Consider the following 17,323-nt stretch of genomic DNA (forward strand, 5'->3'; position numbering starts at 1 on the left):
GATACTACTAAAATTGTTAAAGCTAGGTTAAAGAAACCCCAAACACAAACACATAACCACATACAAGAAGAGGGAAAAGAAGAATCCTTGTTCTTTATGGATAAGTTTGATACACAGAGGATCTCAAATAGGTAACGATTTAATACTGAATTTATGAAACGAGTTGAAGGCGAGCAGAAGCTGGATATTATTTAACGAGTTTCATAAATTTAGTATTAAATCATTACCCATTTTAAATTTTTTTTATCACATAGTTTTATTTCAGTAGAAATTATTTAGAAGGAAAGAAGAACGAATAGTTTCGTTTTTTCTGACCGACCCTGTGCCTTTCATTTGTTGTGCGTAAAAAATAGTCTAAACAAAGTTGAAATAGTTAAAGTTATTATACATTTTTGATAACTATAAATCAAGGAATAAGCGTCCATCCAAATAAACAGAATATTTTGCAAAAGACAAAACATTTGTCAAAAATGTCCAATGTGTGTAATGTCACATTGTTTGATACGGTGCACAGTACCGGTCTGTTTGGCCTACACAAGACAGTGACAGTGTTTACGTTAAAATTCTACCTCACAACTAAACAATACATTGTTGCGATATTTTTGTGAAGAGAAGATTACTGGATGCTGAAATATACATTTTACTGTAATGTATTTGTGACCGGATATTTGCAGTATTTAATTTTGGAACATTAGATTGTACAGAATACGTCGGGCTTGTACCACATATTCACCGTTTAAATATGCTGTGGTTGGATGAAGTTCTGTCCGTTGGGGAGACCGGTTTATGTCTACATTCTTCTGTCAACAAAGGTGAGTTTATTTACTTCAGCAAGTTCACATTTAAACCAAACTTGTATATAGGCTGGATTCCATGCTACCGATATACCACCCATCCATCCACACACCCACCCTCGTTATAATCTTAGCAATACCGGAAGTTTTACTTCTTGATATTGTTCTTGTCTTGGGACTTTTGCCATTTTTCATGTTATGATATGTTGCACATGACATATCACACCCCTGTGGGGGTAAATTGGCAATATTGAAACAGACGAGACCTTTTCTTTCCCAATTAACTCTCTCGAGTCGAATTTAAAAAAAAATAGGCGGCCAAAAATGTTCAGTGAAAACAAAATATTCAAAAAGGCGGGTTAAAAAAGTTTTCCCACGATCACACCCAATCAGTAAAGATAATAACATTTTCGTGTGCTTATTTGGACCAATCAGAATCACATAAAGTGATTTGTTCACATGTATAATATCAAAAAATATGAAAATGCACACACTGTAGGCAAAGCGTACCGACTATGTGACAATATGGTATCGTTCATGTGATATGCGTCTTAGTATTACAAATCAGCCACCACATTTGTCATGGACACTATCACAACAAGAATGATGGCCGATTTATAAGACTATTTTTGTGTCTGTTAGATTTTCAAATATTAAAGGAACTTGCAGGTTTTCCACATTATTACATGTTATCATTAAATCAGAAAGATGTTTGATATAAATAAGGGCCGTCTGATAAATTCGGGCCTTGCTTAAACTGTCTTCTCCTACTTTTAGTAACGGGATAATGGATTTAACCTGTATATTTTCAAACTGCATAGTTGTTAAAATGTATCTTGTTAAATTCGGATTTGTTTCCATTCAGAGCATTTTAGCTATATATTTGTTCCTTTTTATCAGACTATTTTATTACATAAACAATGAGGTTTTTTCAATAGATTAAATATACCATATACGCAACGAAACTTGTGCATACCTTTGCTACAAATCGAATTTTTAATTGTACCTTTCAGTTTTGGTGTCGTGTATTGCCGTTTACAACTACACCTTTGTTTCCATACAGTTTTAAACAAATGCCAAACATTTTCAACTGCAACAGAAGCACGCATTTTCGCTAGCCAAGGTTCCGATATGATAACACTATCTACACTTTGGCGGATCGAATAAATGTATTGCTGCATTGTCATAGAATAGGTCAGTGCATTGTTCTGGCTTACGGGCTTGCATCTGTCAGGTCTATAGAACTGATCCATGCTGACAGGTCCATATCGATGACTTTTTCTGAAAGGTGTAAGAGCCTGTATCTGTCAGGTCTATATTCCTGATGCAGTTGTTATGTGTTATTCATTCCACGCCTAGCTGTTTTCTGAGTTACACGAAAAAGAAGAAATTAAAAAACATCAAATATTGCTTGTTATATAACTGCGTAGCCTCGGCTAAGAATAAACTGGACACTAGTTTATGTCCGATTTGCAGAGATGGAAATGGCATCGACATTTTTATACAATTCTGTTTGCTCAATTTAACAAGATCTTGTTTTCTCAAACAAAAATTCGTTAATGAACTGTGGGAGGATCCACAGCGATTGATACCCCCCACATTTTATCCACACGGCATCTCCGACGTGAATTTTCTCTAGGGATCCGCGATATAGCCTGTGTAGGATAATACTTAGAACTGACTGATCAAAGCGGTGACATTGATGATAGTATTTGTCAGTTCCACAAGGAGAAACACCTCTATTGACTACCATGCACCCTGGAATTAAAGCACATGACACCCATGGTTTCATGATATATTCTTCGACAAATTCTGTGGCATGCACCACCATCCAGGTCGCATACATTTCGCCAGTGTCTCTGAATGTACAAGGAAGCTCACCCAAAGCTTGAAAAGTTGAAATGTCTGTATGAATTGCTGTTGTTGTACCACGGAGAGAGCTATGGATCTGAAACCCTTCTTGTAAAGCTCTGGTGAAGACACGACTAAGATCTGCCACGAATCTGATCGAGCAATCCATCCACATAACTGACCCATAATCCTTCAAAATCATCTGAAAAAGTTAGTTTGAAATTTCAGTACCATAACATTTTTATCTTAAAAGATATGACAAACAATTTCATATATGTATATATTTAGCTGTTGTTTTAAAAGAAATAAATAATGTTTAGAAATCTCTTTTGCTAAGAATTTGAATTTTGTTTGGCTGAGAAGAACAAAAGAACAAACTTCTTCCTTAAACAAACAGGACACGTTCTGTCATGGTCTTCGTTAATTATTAAATTTATCTTGATTATTGAAATTAACCGCAACGTTCCTTTATATATTTTTTTTTCAATCCAAATAACCAAAATTGGAGGAATATAATCCGAAAAAAATATTTGGAAACCCAAAGTTCGATCTACTTTTCTTTTATTCCTGTCTTGATCCTAAATTACCATTTACTAGCAATTTCACCATTTTCAGGAAATGGTACTGCCATTATAGGGCATACAATAATTTTATGACGATATGGAAATACTGTCCGCGATTTGAAATCTCTGATTCATCTCAAATATTTTATTACAAACGAAATATTTCTCAATTTATATTTACCAAAACACTATTTTTTAACTTACTTGTATCGCAATGGGCTTCCAGGCGTAAGCATCGATTCTGCTAACATGTTTTGGAAACTGTTCATAGGGAAAAATTATCACGTCGCACGCACACTCTTGTCTTATCTGAAATGAACCGAGTTTAATTTTAGATTTTCGGCTCCAATAAAAAGAAAGAAAGTATAAGTGATTAAAAAGAAAAATGAACCTATACAAAAGGACAAATACAAATTCAAAGACTCCTTGCAGCTATTTTGCCACGTCAATATTATGCAATTTACAAATGTAATGACCAATTGTTGAAGTGGTTCGAAAGTCGGTCGAAAACAAACATACTGGTGTGTGTGTGTGTGTGTGTGTGTGTGTGTGTGTGTCTTCTCCGTTATCTACTGAGGAACAGCATTCTAAGAAAAATACTGCTTGGTTCTCACATGCATACGTGGCTTCCAAAGATAAAGGTTAAAATGCTACAAACCTTTATGGCGAATGAGATGGTATAACCTTGACGTGTTGATATACCCCCGCCCAAAATAAAAATAAAACACAACAACCAACAATAAAATTTTTTTAAAAAAAACAAGGCATGGTTGGCTTGTGGGGTTGTATGCCCTTTTCTGATATTGCTTTTCTTCACAATTAATTATGTTATCTATATTTAATTTGCTTTATTTGTTAGTTACTTTTATGTTCTTTATTTCATTACATAATAATAAAATAATAATAATAATGAGGACTATGTAAAGCGCCTAATCTTTAGAAGCTCTAAGCGCTTTACAACATTAGACAAAATCTATAAGATAAAAAAAAACATGTAATGATATGATTACAAAAATAAACACCATGAAATTAGAAAACATTATATAAAAAACATGCTGAGAATATTTAAGGTAGGAAACATTATTAGGTGTTTAAGTTTGTTCTTGCTGTCGAAATAAGTGAGTTTTGAGAGCCCTCTTGAATGTGATCACTGTGTCCTTATGTCTAAGTTCAGTGGGCAATTCATTCCACGTTGCTGGGCCCTGGTATGCAAAAGAACGCTGTCCATATAACTTTGCTTTCATACTTGGAATAATGAGTATACGATTGTCAGAAGAGGAGCCTACGTATTTTGCTGGTGTGTACACATGGGTGAGATCGGATAGGTATGTTTGACTAGAGAAACGTAGCACAGAGAACAAATTTCGTGTTTGATTCTGGATCGAATGGATAGCCAGTGTAGGGTACAGAGCATCGGGGAGTTGTTGTTGTTGTTGTTGTTGTAGGTTTTAACGCCATTTCTCAGCACAAGATAGGCTATACATAGCGGCCAGTATAATTGGCGGAGGAAGAACCCTGGAAAACCGCCGGAAGAACCACCGACCCACGAGAAGCTACTGGCAGGCTTTCTCATGTACCAACTTAGCCGAGGCTGAGACTCGAACTCACGCAGACAGAGGTAAAGCAGCGGGGAGATGTGCTCTGATCATGGTATTCTAAGTATGGTCCGAGCAGCTGTGTTTTGAAATTTTTGAAGTTTCTGAAGCAGATATTGAGATGAGCCAGACAGAATTTAGTTACAATAGTCCTGTCTTGAAAATAATAATGTTTTCGTATGTAACATTTTATCATTGACTTGACCGTGACCAAAACTGAGTTAATTTCCGCTATACCTGAATTGAGAAAATCCAAAAAATTAGTCCAAGATATGTAATTTTTGGATGGGTACATTTTCCACAAAAGGTAAATGTATCCATCTCGTACACCACACTTACTTTGTCGTTTTCTATATATGTGTGAAATGACACAGCAACACAGCAATGACTATTGAGCCGAGGCAACGAGAGTGGATAGAGTGCTTAGATCATGGCAAATCGCAACAGGTGATCCGGACTTGTTGGGGGAAGATTTGAAACCAATACCTTTGGATTTGCGAGTCCGACTCTATATCAATGAGCCACTGTGCTTTCTTCCAATGTAACTCTAAGTCATGTAGCATTTATTAACTGATAGTTATATTCAAAAAATAAATATGGAAGAATTGTAAAATCAGAAGTTCGTCTGCCATTTCTACAGAATATAATCCTCAAATATAATCAGGTACACGAAAAACTACGAAGAGCATTACTTTTGATCACATAACACAATAAGGAGTTGTAAAAATATAGCCTCTCTCAACTTGACCTTTAGAATGGTGTGTAAGATCACCGCCAAACGAGCATCCCGTTTCCACGCTGATCTCAGCCAATAATTACAATTGGAACGACCTCTGCCTTTTCTGTTGCATGCTACGAAAAATATATGATGCAAACAGTCGGAAGATCCTAGCTGTTTCTTTTCACTTTGGTCACTAACACTACGATTAGCTTCAAGCGTTTGTCACGGCCTGCCCAGACTGCGTCTAATTCTGTAATCTGCAAAAATCCGTCTAAGGATTATATGGCCTAAAATGTGCACTTCCAATATGCATTTGTCCAACGGATGTTTTAATCTCACTCCTTATAAAAGTAGTGATAACTTAGATAATAGGACGTAGTAAATGTCCCTGAAACGAAAAATGACGTCTGGCAAATAAACAGCTAGAATGATCTTATATGATTTTTCTTTATTTTAGTTTTGCTAACAAGAAGATGAGATTTGGCATTCTTTGTTTTCTTTATTGCTTTAAAGTTTTCTTTGTTAACGTGCACAGCGCGTCGTATTTAGTCTGATAAATCACATCTCTATATATGTGTTAATACTGATGGATAAATAGTCCATCAGTGTCAACACAGATTTGGGGGACTGATTTCTTGGACGACGTAGTTTTCGCTTCGCTTCTCTGCTTCCTTTGCCCCCCGTTTGACTTCCCGTTGCAGTAATAACGAAAACTGACGTGGGTCGAGTGACCTATAGCAGCAGGGGAGGTGAACAGACCATTTTGTAGAAGCGTCCAAATACCGAAATAAGCCTTCCTAAAAAAGGGATTAATAACCTTAAAAATCAAAAATAACTAAATACACTGAGGGCTGTCTCCGAGAGATCCTCTCTAAGAGTCCCTCTTGGTGGTTAGTCCACGTTATTTCTAACTGAAAACTCTTCGCGAGCAAGTACATTACAAAAACGAACCAACCTGAGGTCGCACCTTTCCTGATGCTGTAATTAAATCATTATGTTATATCAAAATAATGGTACATTCGGAATCTCATACTGCAAGGATATCTCGAGAAAGATTACAAGCAATCAAAAACTTTCTTCCTGTTAGAAATTCATTCATTCAGAAAAAACCAAGCACAAACTGAATACGAAGAAGACACTAAAAAACTATTTAAACCAGTCACATCAGCTACTGTAAAAGTTACAACTGTCAGCAAGGAAGATCTTCTTCCAGTTCTACAGAGCAACTTACGGAGATGGACTTGGTGATGTTGTTGAAGGGTTATTTAGAAGATTAGCTCCAAAAAAAAGTAGCACCTGTTGCAAAACAATTATTTATGAAATCTATTGATGTCGTTCGTGAAAAAGCTGCTGGTGCAATTGTCAATATTGCTGGTAAGGCGTTCTCGGCGATCAAAGATAGTATAGCACGATTAATGCGACGAAAATCACAACTACCAGTAAAATTACCAAGCACTACAGATATGCCTGCAGATGTCAGTAAAATAATAAACCATGCTGCAAATAAAAACTAGCAGCCCTGATGGATCAAGAATCTGATGAAGTACAAAGAAATATTACTGCAAATCTAATAGCAGGAAGCTGACTTCGTGTTCGTTGATAATTGATTTAAATCAAAGGTATATAATAAAATGTTTAAACGTGTATCCGACTCAGCATTTGATATGGATGCACCGGTCCTCAAAGATGAAACAGTACGTGATTATCAATTTTATTCCTATCATGCAAGACAACCAGATCAACGGGGACGTATCGAACTTAAAGTTCAGGATACAAGTAGATATTTCTTACCCGCTGAGGCATTTATTGAAGTAGAAGGTGAACTTGTAAAGGCGGATAATACTGCACACGATGCCAATGCACGAGTTGGTTTTGTCAACAACGGGATTATGGCATTATTTGATAGCGCCACATACATGACTGATGGAAGAAATATCGGATCGATTCAGAAGGATGTCGATGTTGCTACAACAACAATTGGTCTAGCAAGATATTCTGATGATTATACAAGATCAGCTGGTCCATCAATGATGTTTGCTAAAGATATTACCAACCACGCTGATCATACTCAATATATTAAGTTACAAACACCACGAGGTACTGCAGCTGATCCACAGCCAGCTGACCCTGGATACGAAGATAGACCAGGTGCTGCTTTTGATATTATAAAAGGTATTAATGGAAATTGCAACTTATGATTTGTAACACGCCGAGCAATGTTGTTAGGTAATAGAAATTTTTCGTGCGCGATTCTGCTGTCTCACATGTTCGGATTTTGCAGAGATGTTAGAAAAGTCATCTTTGGAGTTAAACACACAGTTGTACTCGTAAGAAAAGGTGATGATAATGATGCAATCTGGCGAGGGGATGGTGTTGCTGATGCCGGTAAAGTAAATATAACAAAATTATCATTGTGGATGCCTGTAATGATTCCATCGGTCACACAAGAACAAAAATTATTATCTTTTATGGATCAAGGCGGTAAATCAATGCTATCATGGTTAATAGTAACCACAGATGCTGTTCAAAGAACCACTAAAGACACATTTACATGGCATATAGCATCACAACAAGGTGTTTCTTCGCCACTACATATTTTTATTGCGCTGCAAAATAATAATCGGTTGAATAGTCAGGAACGTTTACATATGATATTTGACAATTTCGATGTTAAAGAAGTTTCGTTGAGGATAAACGGACAACAAGAACCATCCGAAGATATCATGTTAAATTATGCCACGAATCATGTAGCACACGAATATTATCGTTTGATGACATTTATGCACGTGATCAAAACATAGACACAGGGCTGAAAATATCACAGTTAGATTTTACAAAACTGTATCCGATTTATTACTTTTCGCTGGAGCTTCTTGATTTATCCAAACAATCTGTCGTTGATATACACTTCCGAGCTCGTGGTAATGCCCCGCCAGTACTCGCGGCTGGTCCACCAGTTATTTATGGTCCTTACAGAGTAATCGCGGTTCTACTCAGCGATAAAGCTACTTGAAGGTGGTAGTGGTCGAATGATGCACCAGTAGAATATCTTTAATCGTGTTATTTAGAAACACAAGTATTTGTCATAAAATGTCATACAGTCATGTTGCCGTAGCTCTGACTCCCGGTCAGGTCAAGAAACTTCAATCAAATTCAACAAAAAACTGTGGAACAAAAATAACATTAAAACAGAATCAGATTTCTAGTGGTGGTCTAAAAAAAACTAGCACTAACCAAGAATCAGATTAAACACTTCAATAAAGCACTGAAATCAAAAACTGGAGTTCAACTTGTTCTTTCTCCGAGCGCCATTAAAGATATGGTTAAAACAGATGGTATATTTCCACTTCTCACAACAATACCAGCGTTAATAGCTGCTGATGCTTCAGCTGTCGCAAAAGCAGCTGCTGGAACTGCTGCTGGAATGGCATTAAAGAAAGCAACAGGAAAAGGATATAAAAAAGGGAGCTGGTCTAAGATTACCGGGAACTCAGTCATCATGGTACGGAAAAGGTCTAAGACTACCAGGAACTCCGCCTTCCTGGTACCCCAAACGTTGATGAGAAAAACACAGAGTGTTTTGCCGATGTCAAATTTTGATTTACTCGATGCTGCTAAACAATTAAATATAAAAAATTTCAGAGGTGTTTTTTATGAGAGATCAGTTACCGCGTGAACCGAATTTTTTATCCAGAAACTGGAATTATTAATTTCGATGACAGCGATGGTCCAGGGACTCACTGGGTTGCTTACGCGATACATCCACGTGAAATTGTTTATTTCGATTCGTATGGGTTAGCACCGCCAGTTGAATTTATAAAATACGTACATAGAGTACGAAGTACTCCAGTGCAAATTCCAGTTTGGTACTCAACGCTACCAACACAAACACTAACTGATCCTCCGATATGTGGCCGTGAAGTAATTAATGTACTTCACGCGTTATCAAAATCAACCAGACCACCTCACAAAGTCGTGCACGAGTATACCGCGGATAAATTAAACAATTCCTAAGTAATAATGGTTGATATTTACGGAAGATCTCTCTCAGTAAAAGGTAAAAAACGCGACGATGTGGATTTATCAAAATATGCTACCAAAGATGAAATCGATAATCTTTTAACGTTGTCCGGGATAGACCCAGATGAGGTTGCTATTTTTCAGGACCGATACGGAAAACTAAAAACCAGTGATATCAGATGGTATAAAATAATTCGTCGGGTTGTTGGAGCTATTCCGGGTAACATCCCTGTGCTCACTGACAGCGGAAAAATCAAAGACTCAAGTATATCAATTGCCGGCATCAGAGATGAAATTGAAAAAAGTGTTGTGGTCGCTTAAAAAATACCGGTGACACAATGACAGGTGAACTTAGCATGAACAGAAATAAAATAGTGGTCTAAAGAGATCCAACATCCGACGAAGACGCCGGAACAAAAAAATATGTTGACGTTAACTACAACACCGTAGATAGTAAACTGTCCACGTTGCGGGCCGAGAATGACGTTCACGTAAACGCGTTTGCAAATCTTCGCAGAAATTTTAGAAAAACCGATGAAGCCATAGAAAAATTCTTCGGCACTCCGCTAACCGTTGACACAAAACTCTCTGATATCAAGACGAACATCGACACGATTAAAAAACACTCGAAGATATCGTAAGAGGGATCCCTGAGATCGTTAATAAAATTAGTCTGATTAAAATTCCACCCGAAGTAACTCCCGGGCATATTACCAACATCGTATACACATTATCATCTGGATTTGCAACATCGTCAGCGCAGAATAATACTTTCAAATATACAGCAACAGTTACTGGTGTGTACAGGCTGTCTGTGTTCAGTGCTGCAAAATTTGAAATATTCACAACATATCTCTGGCGACATTCCACCGATAGGTTTTCCGGGGTTGTGACTACCGTATTAGACAAGGGAACCGAAGAAACATTTACACTTGAAGCAGCTGATAAGACATTAAACGCAACATCTTACTGGTAGTGTTTGGAATTTGTAGCCGAAACACCTCAATTGTTTAATGCGTAAAATATAATGGGTACCCCAATCGACGTTCAAAAATTTATGTACAATCTAGCACGTGAATGGCAAGCAAAATTAAAAGATACCGTCGAACAATACACGGTAAAAATAAAGAAATATCGTAGACGATTAGTTATCGTTGACGTAATTGTTTATTCAGTGTCTGCTGTTGTTGCATCCACTGGCGTATTATTATCAGCAATGACAATGATTGCACCAGTAGCCGCGACAATCTGTATTTCAGTCAAAACAACAATTGCTGGTGTTTTCAATATTATTGCAAGAAAAATATATACTTGCACGAATGAAAAATTATCCGATTACATGATAAAATTACAAAACGGCGACAACAGCATACTCGAAGTTATCTTCGTTGTTATCAGTAAGTCTCGGTGATGGAATTATATCTGATTTCGAGTTTTCAGAGATGATTAAAATATACAACTACGCTGGTATTAAAGGTACGAGTATATTCAATAATGACATCAGTAGAGCTACTTCAACAGATCGTGACAAACACAACTCCTCCAAAGACTACGATGATAACTGTGAGCTCAACCAAACCTGAATTCAGTATTAATTTTCCAACTGCGATTCCGGTAAGCGAGATCGCGCTGGCACAGTTACGCGTATATCATAGTTGGCCAAATATCAGATCGAAATCATCTGGTGGATTACCAGCAAATAATTCGTTTGTGTTTCTAATAAGAATAAACCCGATGAAACTCCCGATTGGCAGGTTGTTGAAATACCAACCGGGAGCTATCAAATCGATGAAATCAATGAGGAATTACAACGTCGAATAAAAAATATCACTGGGAAAGAATCCAAGATAGCAATAACAACCCATGAACCAATACTGTCTGCCGCGATAGAGATGAACCCTCCCGACTACGCCGTGGATATCTATCAGAGTTCGATCACAACAGTGTTAGGATAGCCTGAAATTGCTCCGGAGACACCACCGATACCACCAGAACCAAACAAGTCTGACTATGTAACGAACAAGCAATCATAGCACGATGTTAATCCATCATACAAACAACATTTACTTGAGATAAAATGTGCAACGTTGGGTAGTTATTTTGATTTCTACGGTAAGGACCGTATTCAGTGGTATTTTGTTTATGAAAGAGTTTCCGAAGGCGGAGAAGCTAGTAAAAGAGGTCCAACTATTCAGCTAATTCATATCACTGAATATTTTAAAATCATCAATCACGAACATAAAACACAACTAAATCGACTACGGCAGCGTTTCCAAGAACATCTTTTTGATATAACTTTACGCGGCGAAATCATCAAACACATCATCTCGTATCCGACATGGAATATATTAACCAGCGATTAAATCAGGCAATAAATATTTTATTATTCTGAAATATTTTATTTATTCTGAAAGATTTTTTATTCTGAAATATTTTTTATCATAAAATCTGATCCATTTGTATAATTTTGAGTACCTAAATACTCATCAGAACTAACAAACTAATCAATTTACATGATTTTGACTACCTAACTACCCATCCGAATTAACAATCTGATCGATTTACATGATTTTGAATACCTAACTACCCCATCAATTTCAGAATAAATAAAATATTTCAGAATAAATAAAATATTTCAGAATTAAAAAATACTTCCGAATAAATAAAATATTTCAGAATAAATAAAATATTACACGTGTTCGGTCTCGGTCGTTTCATGATCTAACATAATTTTTTCAATTGTCTTATACGAGCATTAATCGTTTTCTTTGCCTCATATTCACGAGATAACTCCGATATAATGTATTCTACTGCGGCAGACAGAGGGACAAATTCTTTGACCTGATCATCTTTCACTGCAGCTAGTGACTGACACATCGCCCCTGAATTCGTTTTATAAACTTGTATTCAGACGGCGGTGTATAACCATTATCATTTTTACGTTCTTCTAAAATTTCAAAATCAGAAATAATTTTTTCAGGATTCAGTTCATCAGATACATTAATTATTTTTTTTCTAATTTTTTAATAGCAGAAATAACATTATTGATATTTTCATGGTTCATTATTTAGTACATTATATATACCGAATATTATATATTTAAAATAAAAATGGGAGGGTCAGCAATGACACTTTTTGTTCTGAAGCATATTTACAGCATTGTAGCAGCATATTTACAGCATTGTATTTACATATTTACAGGCATTTACATATTTACAGTAGGACAGCACAACACATAGTATTTATAATATTTACAATAAGGACAACACAACATATACGGGGCCTTCTCTACACTCAACATATTTTGACACACATACCCACCCCAGTAATCAGCCCGTGGGTGATACAAAACATGTATCCACCACTTGGTGACGTGGTGGGAGGGTGTTTTTTATGTTGAGTTTCGAGGCTTTAGCGGAGCCCCCAATTATAAAAATTGCAAATATGCGTAACCACCGACAGTTGTCAGTCATGGGACTCAATCGCCAGACCTCGAGTTTCATGATTCGATGATCTAGCAATGAGCCACGGAAGCATCTGACAGATATGTGATTCAAAAACTATTATATAGTTAACCATTAACAGTTATCACCGAAGAATATTATCGATACAACTGAATTTTGTTTCTGAACACGTATAATTCAGAGTACGTAATACAATGTATTTATTTCCACATAAAATCGGATGTACCAAAAATAATTTAGGAAAGGTTGTGGCTTCGTAACATGGTCACAGAGGGGTAACTTAATTACATGAGTGTACTCAACGGAGTTATCTCCAGTACACTGAAATTTATATTTTAACGTAGAATACTAAAAAAAGAACAATTTTTCGAATTCATACTACAATATTACGGTTTTCCACCTGACATAAGAAGGATAATGAACAAAAAAATATTTATTTACAAGTCTGATATTTTATCGTAAATACGTTTGCGGGTCCGTGACATGGTCAAAGAGAGGTAACTTAATTACATGAGTGTACTCAACGGAGTTATCTCCCTTAAATATACTGAAATTTATATTTTAACGATATAGAGAAAAAAATAATTCGAGGTAATTACTTACTGGTTTCTCCCAAACAATAATAGAAAATAACGTTTTGTTTATATTTTTTTGACAGATTAGACTTGGTTATATTTTCTGCGACGTATTTTACCACACGTGGGTTAATATAAAAAAAGAAACATTCGAATACGAAAAGATGACAAAGATAAGTTTTCTTCCCAGCGGTAAATTTAAGATAACCAGCATTATTAACAACACCAACTGGTTTTTTCAACCTACAGTGTCTAATCACACCATAACGATTTGTTTCGTAGTTCGTTATTATATGATGTTTTACAAAATCCTGCTTTATATTTTGCTCCAGATATTTAATATTATTTGTTTTTAAATCATAATTTGTCTGAAAATGTGTTTAGATAGTCCTCTACGGATTTTATAGCTCTGTCACTGTTATTTTGTATCATAGTGTCTTTTAAGTTCGCGATATTTTTTTCAACACAACTCGCGCACAACTGTGTTTAACTCGTACTCCGACACCACATCGCAGACATGGTATTGGTCCTAAACTCCCACCACGAACACTTTGCAAGTGTTGTCCGCAGAACTCGTTTTTACAGGATTTATTACAGTGAGTAAATGAACCGATCAACAACCATTTGCATCGAGACATTGTATACATAGTATTTTAATTTAAATATTTGTTTGAAATATAATATGAACGAATTCGATAGATTATCCAGAATCAAGCCCTGGAAAACAGGTAAATTTAATCTCATCAGAATATTTCCTGACCTACCGATGCGAGATCCGATTGATCCGAAAAATAAAAGTTTGATTAATAAAATTCACGATGCCAAGAAAGAATTTCACACAGATGGCGCATCTCATGGCTGGTCGACGTTCAAGATTATACGCAATGTCGAAGGTGTCATCGACGCTACGATGAACGACAAACGAGCGGCAACTATCATTAACTACCTCCTTGATGATCGAAAATATTTTTCAGAATAAAATTTGTTTTGCTAACAGAAACAGATAATTGGATTATCTGTGACAAATATGATCCTGTCCATGCTAATAAAAAAAAAACTGTCATACTAAGTAAAGATTCCAAACCAGGAATGTTGACTGGCATTGACAAACCGTATTATAAACGAGCGTATCCTGTAACAGCAGTTATTTATGGAATCTATCCGATAAACGAAAAACCCAGCGTTCATAATCTGAAGCCGATGAAATTTTCAAAAATAATCTGTGTAGCTGAACGAGTAACAGAACATTCTACCGTTTCGACTCGTGGAAACGGTTTAACAGATAGAAGACGTAAAATAATAAACAAGTTGGGAGAAATGGTTAAAGATACCGGGGCGTCTATCAAAGATGTCGCTGAGTTAGGAAAAAAAAACTAAAATTCCCAATAACCGTAGCGACGATAACAGGTGAGATTTTGTATGAATCAAAATATAAATCAAAAGGAGCTTCGATTGAAATTATTGATCATAACGCGCACGCGTGGACTAGCGCAGTAACAGTGTTTCCACGAAATCGAACTGTTAAATTTTACCGCGGAGACATGTTTGATTTTATTAACGAAATAAGTAAAAACGATCCTGTATCCTTGTGGTTATTTCAGAGTTCTGATAACGATGAATCAGATATGGAAGAAAAAAGTAAATTTCATCAGTTTGTACGACCTAATGGTGTTATTTATCGAACAGATCTTCTTCACACAAAAATGAAAAATCTTGCGCTGCGATATACTGATGATACTGACGAAGTATTGACCAATCGTTTTACTGTTCCGTCAGTTGCTACTCATTTTGCTAGAAAGAAAATTCGTGGAAACCGACTCGGTTTGATTTTCTTGATGATATAATATCGAGTTGTGTCCAATACGGGCATGGTGGATTACGGAATACTAAATACGATCATAAAGATGTTATTTCGGTTGATATGGTTGCATGTTATCCGGGAAGGTTTCTCGGATATTGAGACTGTTCTGTATATTTTAAGAGATTCGGTCATCCGACACACGAAATGGCTAGAGTATCGATAAATGGACCATTAGCGGATTTTGACTTAACTGGATTCGCTTGTATCGAGTAATTCGAGTTTGCTAAAGGACTTCATCCAATCTGTTATGTTTGGTTTGGAAAACATTTTTCAGAAAAAAACATGAGCACCAGTAGTATTGTTACGGTATATGCTCGATTGTGCGATGTTAGTATCGCTGACTATCAGTGAAGCAATTATATCATACCGGAAACAAACCGAAGTTTGGTTACCACAACAAAAGGAGTATTCTAATGATGAAACCCCCATAAAACTGATTGTGATAATAAAATTACGAAGGATCTTCGTAGAAAAATAATCGGTAAATTCATCCAAGGAGGATCATATGATCATAAACGACATTGTACAAGATTAATTATGAACGATACTGAGTTATATTTTATAATCGCTGATACAACGAATAGAAACATATTTATAATTCGAGAAATAGCTTTCTTGCTAAATGGAAATAAACTAGGTACAATTGTGAGTTATATGGACGGTGAGTCACCGCAGTTTACTCATTTAAGATCATCAATGTTATCGTACGTTTCGATAAATCTATTATCGATGATAAACAGAGTTTCTAAGTTTTCTGTCAGAGTCGCTACGGATTCGTTTTATATCAATAAAAATATTTAAGATTGTTAGAAAAATTAAATATAGACACTTGTGCATTGTGGGTTCGTGGAGAATAAAAAAGGAAAGTATACTCGATTATTCCGAATCCGCTGATGTTAAAGTTAAAGATATTTATTGTAAAAACAACATCAAATAGTAAAGCTATCGTCTGCACCATCGGTGTACGATCCAATAACTATAAATAAAACGGTTTATCTAAACGGACCTGTCGGTTCTGGTAAAACCACTCGAGCGATCCAACTATTTCAGAACTCAGATATGATCGTTTTAACTCTTACACATAGACTCGCCCGAGAAATGAAACAACGAGGAGTACAATCGTGTACTTATCACAGCTTCTTCCGATGGAAGGGTGACACATGGACTCCTGATCGAATGGGAGAGGAATATATTCCGATGATTATCGTTTGGGATGAAATATGTAGAGTATCATTAGAAACATTAAAAACATTTCTTGATTGGCTATTAACAAACAATTCTGCTGTAATAATGTGCGCTAATCACGGTCAACCACCACCCGTAGTTGGACTATCTCCACGTGATTGGCTGAGAAATTTTGTTGACTATTACTCGGAGATAACTGATGACCATAAAGCACTTGATGCAGAATTAAGTGAGTTAAAAAAAAATTAATCAGACTACAGCCGAATAAAATTCAGTGTGAAATAATGCGTAAAATAATTTCAGAAACCTCTATGAACGACTTTCTGCAAACGTGGAGACCAAATGATTTGATAGTTGCAAGTAGAAAGATAGTTCGTGATACACTTCAACGGGAATTGTTTCAGTTACATAAAGAAAAGTTTCCAACGTTGCCAGTGCCGTTGTGTTATCGACCAGCGGATACGCGACGGCAAAATATTGACGTAGATATACTAGGACAGACCGAGAAACAGAATCTTGTGTTGAATGATGTTGTCAAAGTTGATGTCAGTGTTGTAGAGGATGCGCTAAAAACAAATAAATCTCCGTGGACACTAGGATACGCGATGACGATTCACTCATCTCAAGGATTAACTATTACTAATACAGTTGTTTGGATCGTTGATGATCGTATCGAATGGTCGAACTTAGTTTA

At 36.2% G+C, this 17,323-nt stretch overlaps 1 protein-coding gene across 2 annotated transcripts in view; it reads right to left on the reverse strand.

The window, feature by feature from the left end:
- Positions 1 to 252: 252 nt before the first annotated feature.
- LOC149781116 (uncharacterized) overlaps positions 253 to 17,323 on the reverse strand; it is a 38,159-nt gene continuing 21,088 nt past the window's right edge. For both annotated transcript variants that reach the window (XM_089935214.1, XM_089935215.1), the window contains exons 4-5: positions 3,413 to 3,517; positions 253 to 2,847 (exon numbers count right to left, since the gene is read on the reverse strand). In XM_089935214.1, the coding sequence (XP_089791340.1) occupies positions 2,317 to 2,847; positions 3,413 to 3,517 (636 nt within the window). In that variant the 3' untranslated portion in view covers positions 253 to 2,316. The remainder of the gene's footprint in view (positions 2,848 to 3,412; positions 3,518 to 17,323) is intronic.

Source organism: Sinohyriopsis cumingii, chromosome 15 (assembly GCF_028554795.1).
Source record: "Sinohyriopsis cumingii isolate HCF-2022 chromosome 15, ASM2855479v2, whole genome shotgun sequence".
In the NCBI taxonomy this organism is placed as follows: domain Eukaryota; kingdom Metazoa; phylum Mollusca; class Bivalvia; order Unionida; family Unionidae; genus Sinohyriopsis; species Sinohyriopsis cumingii.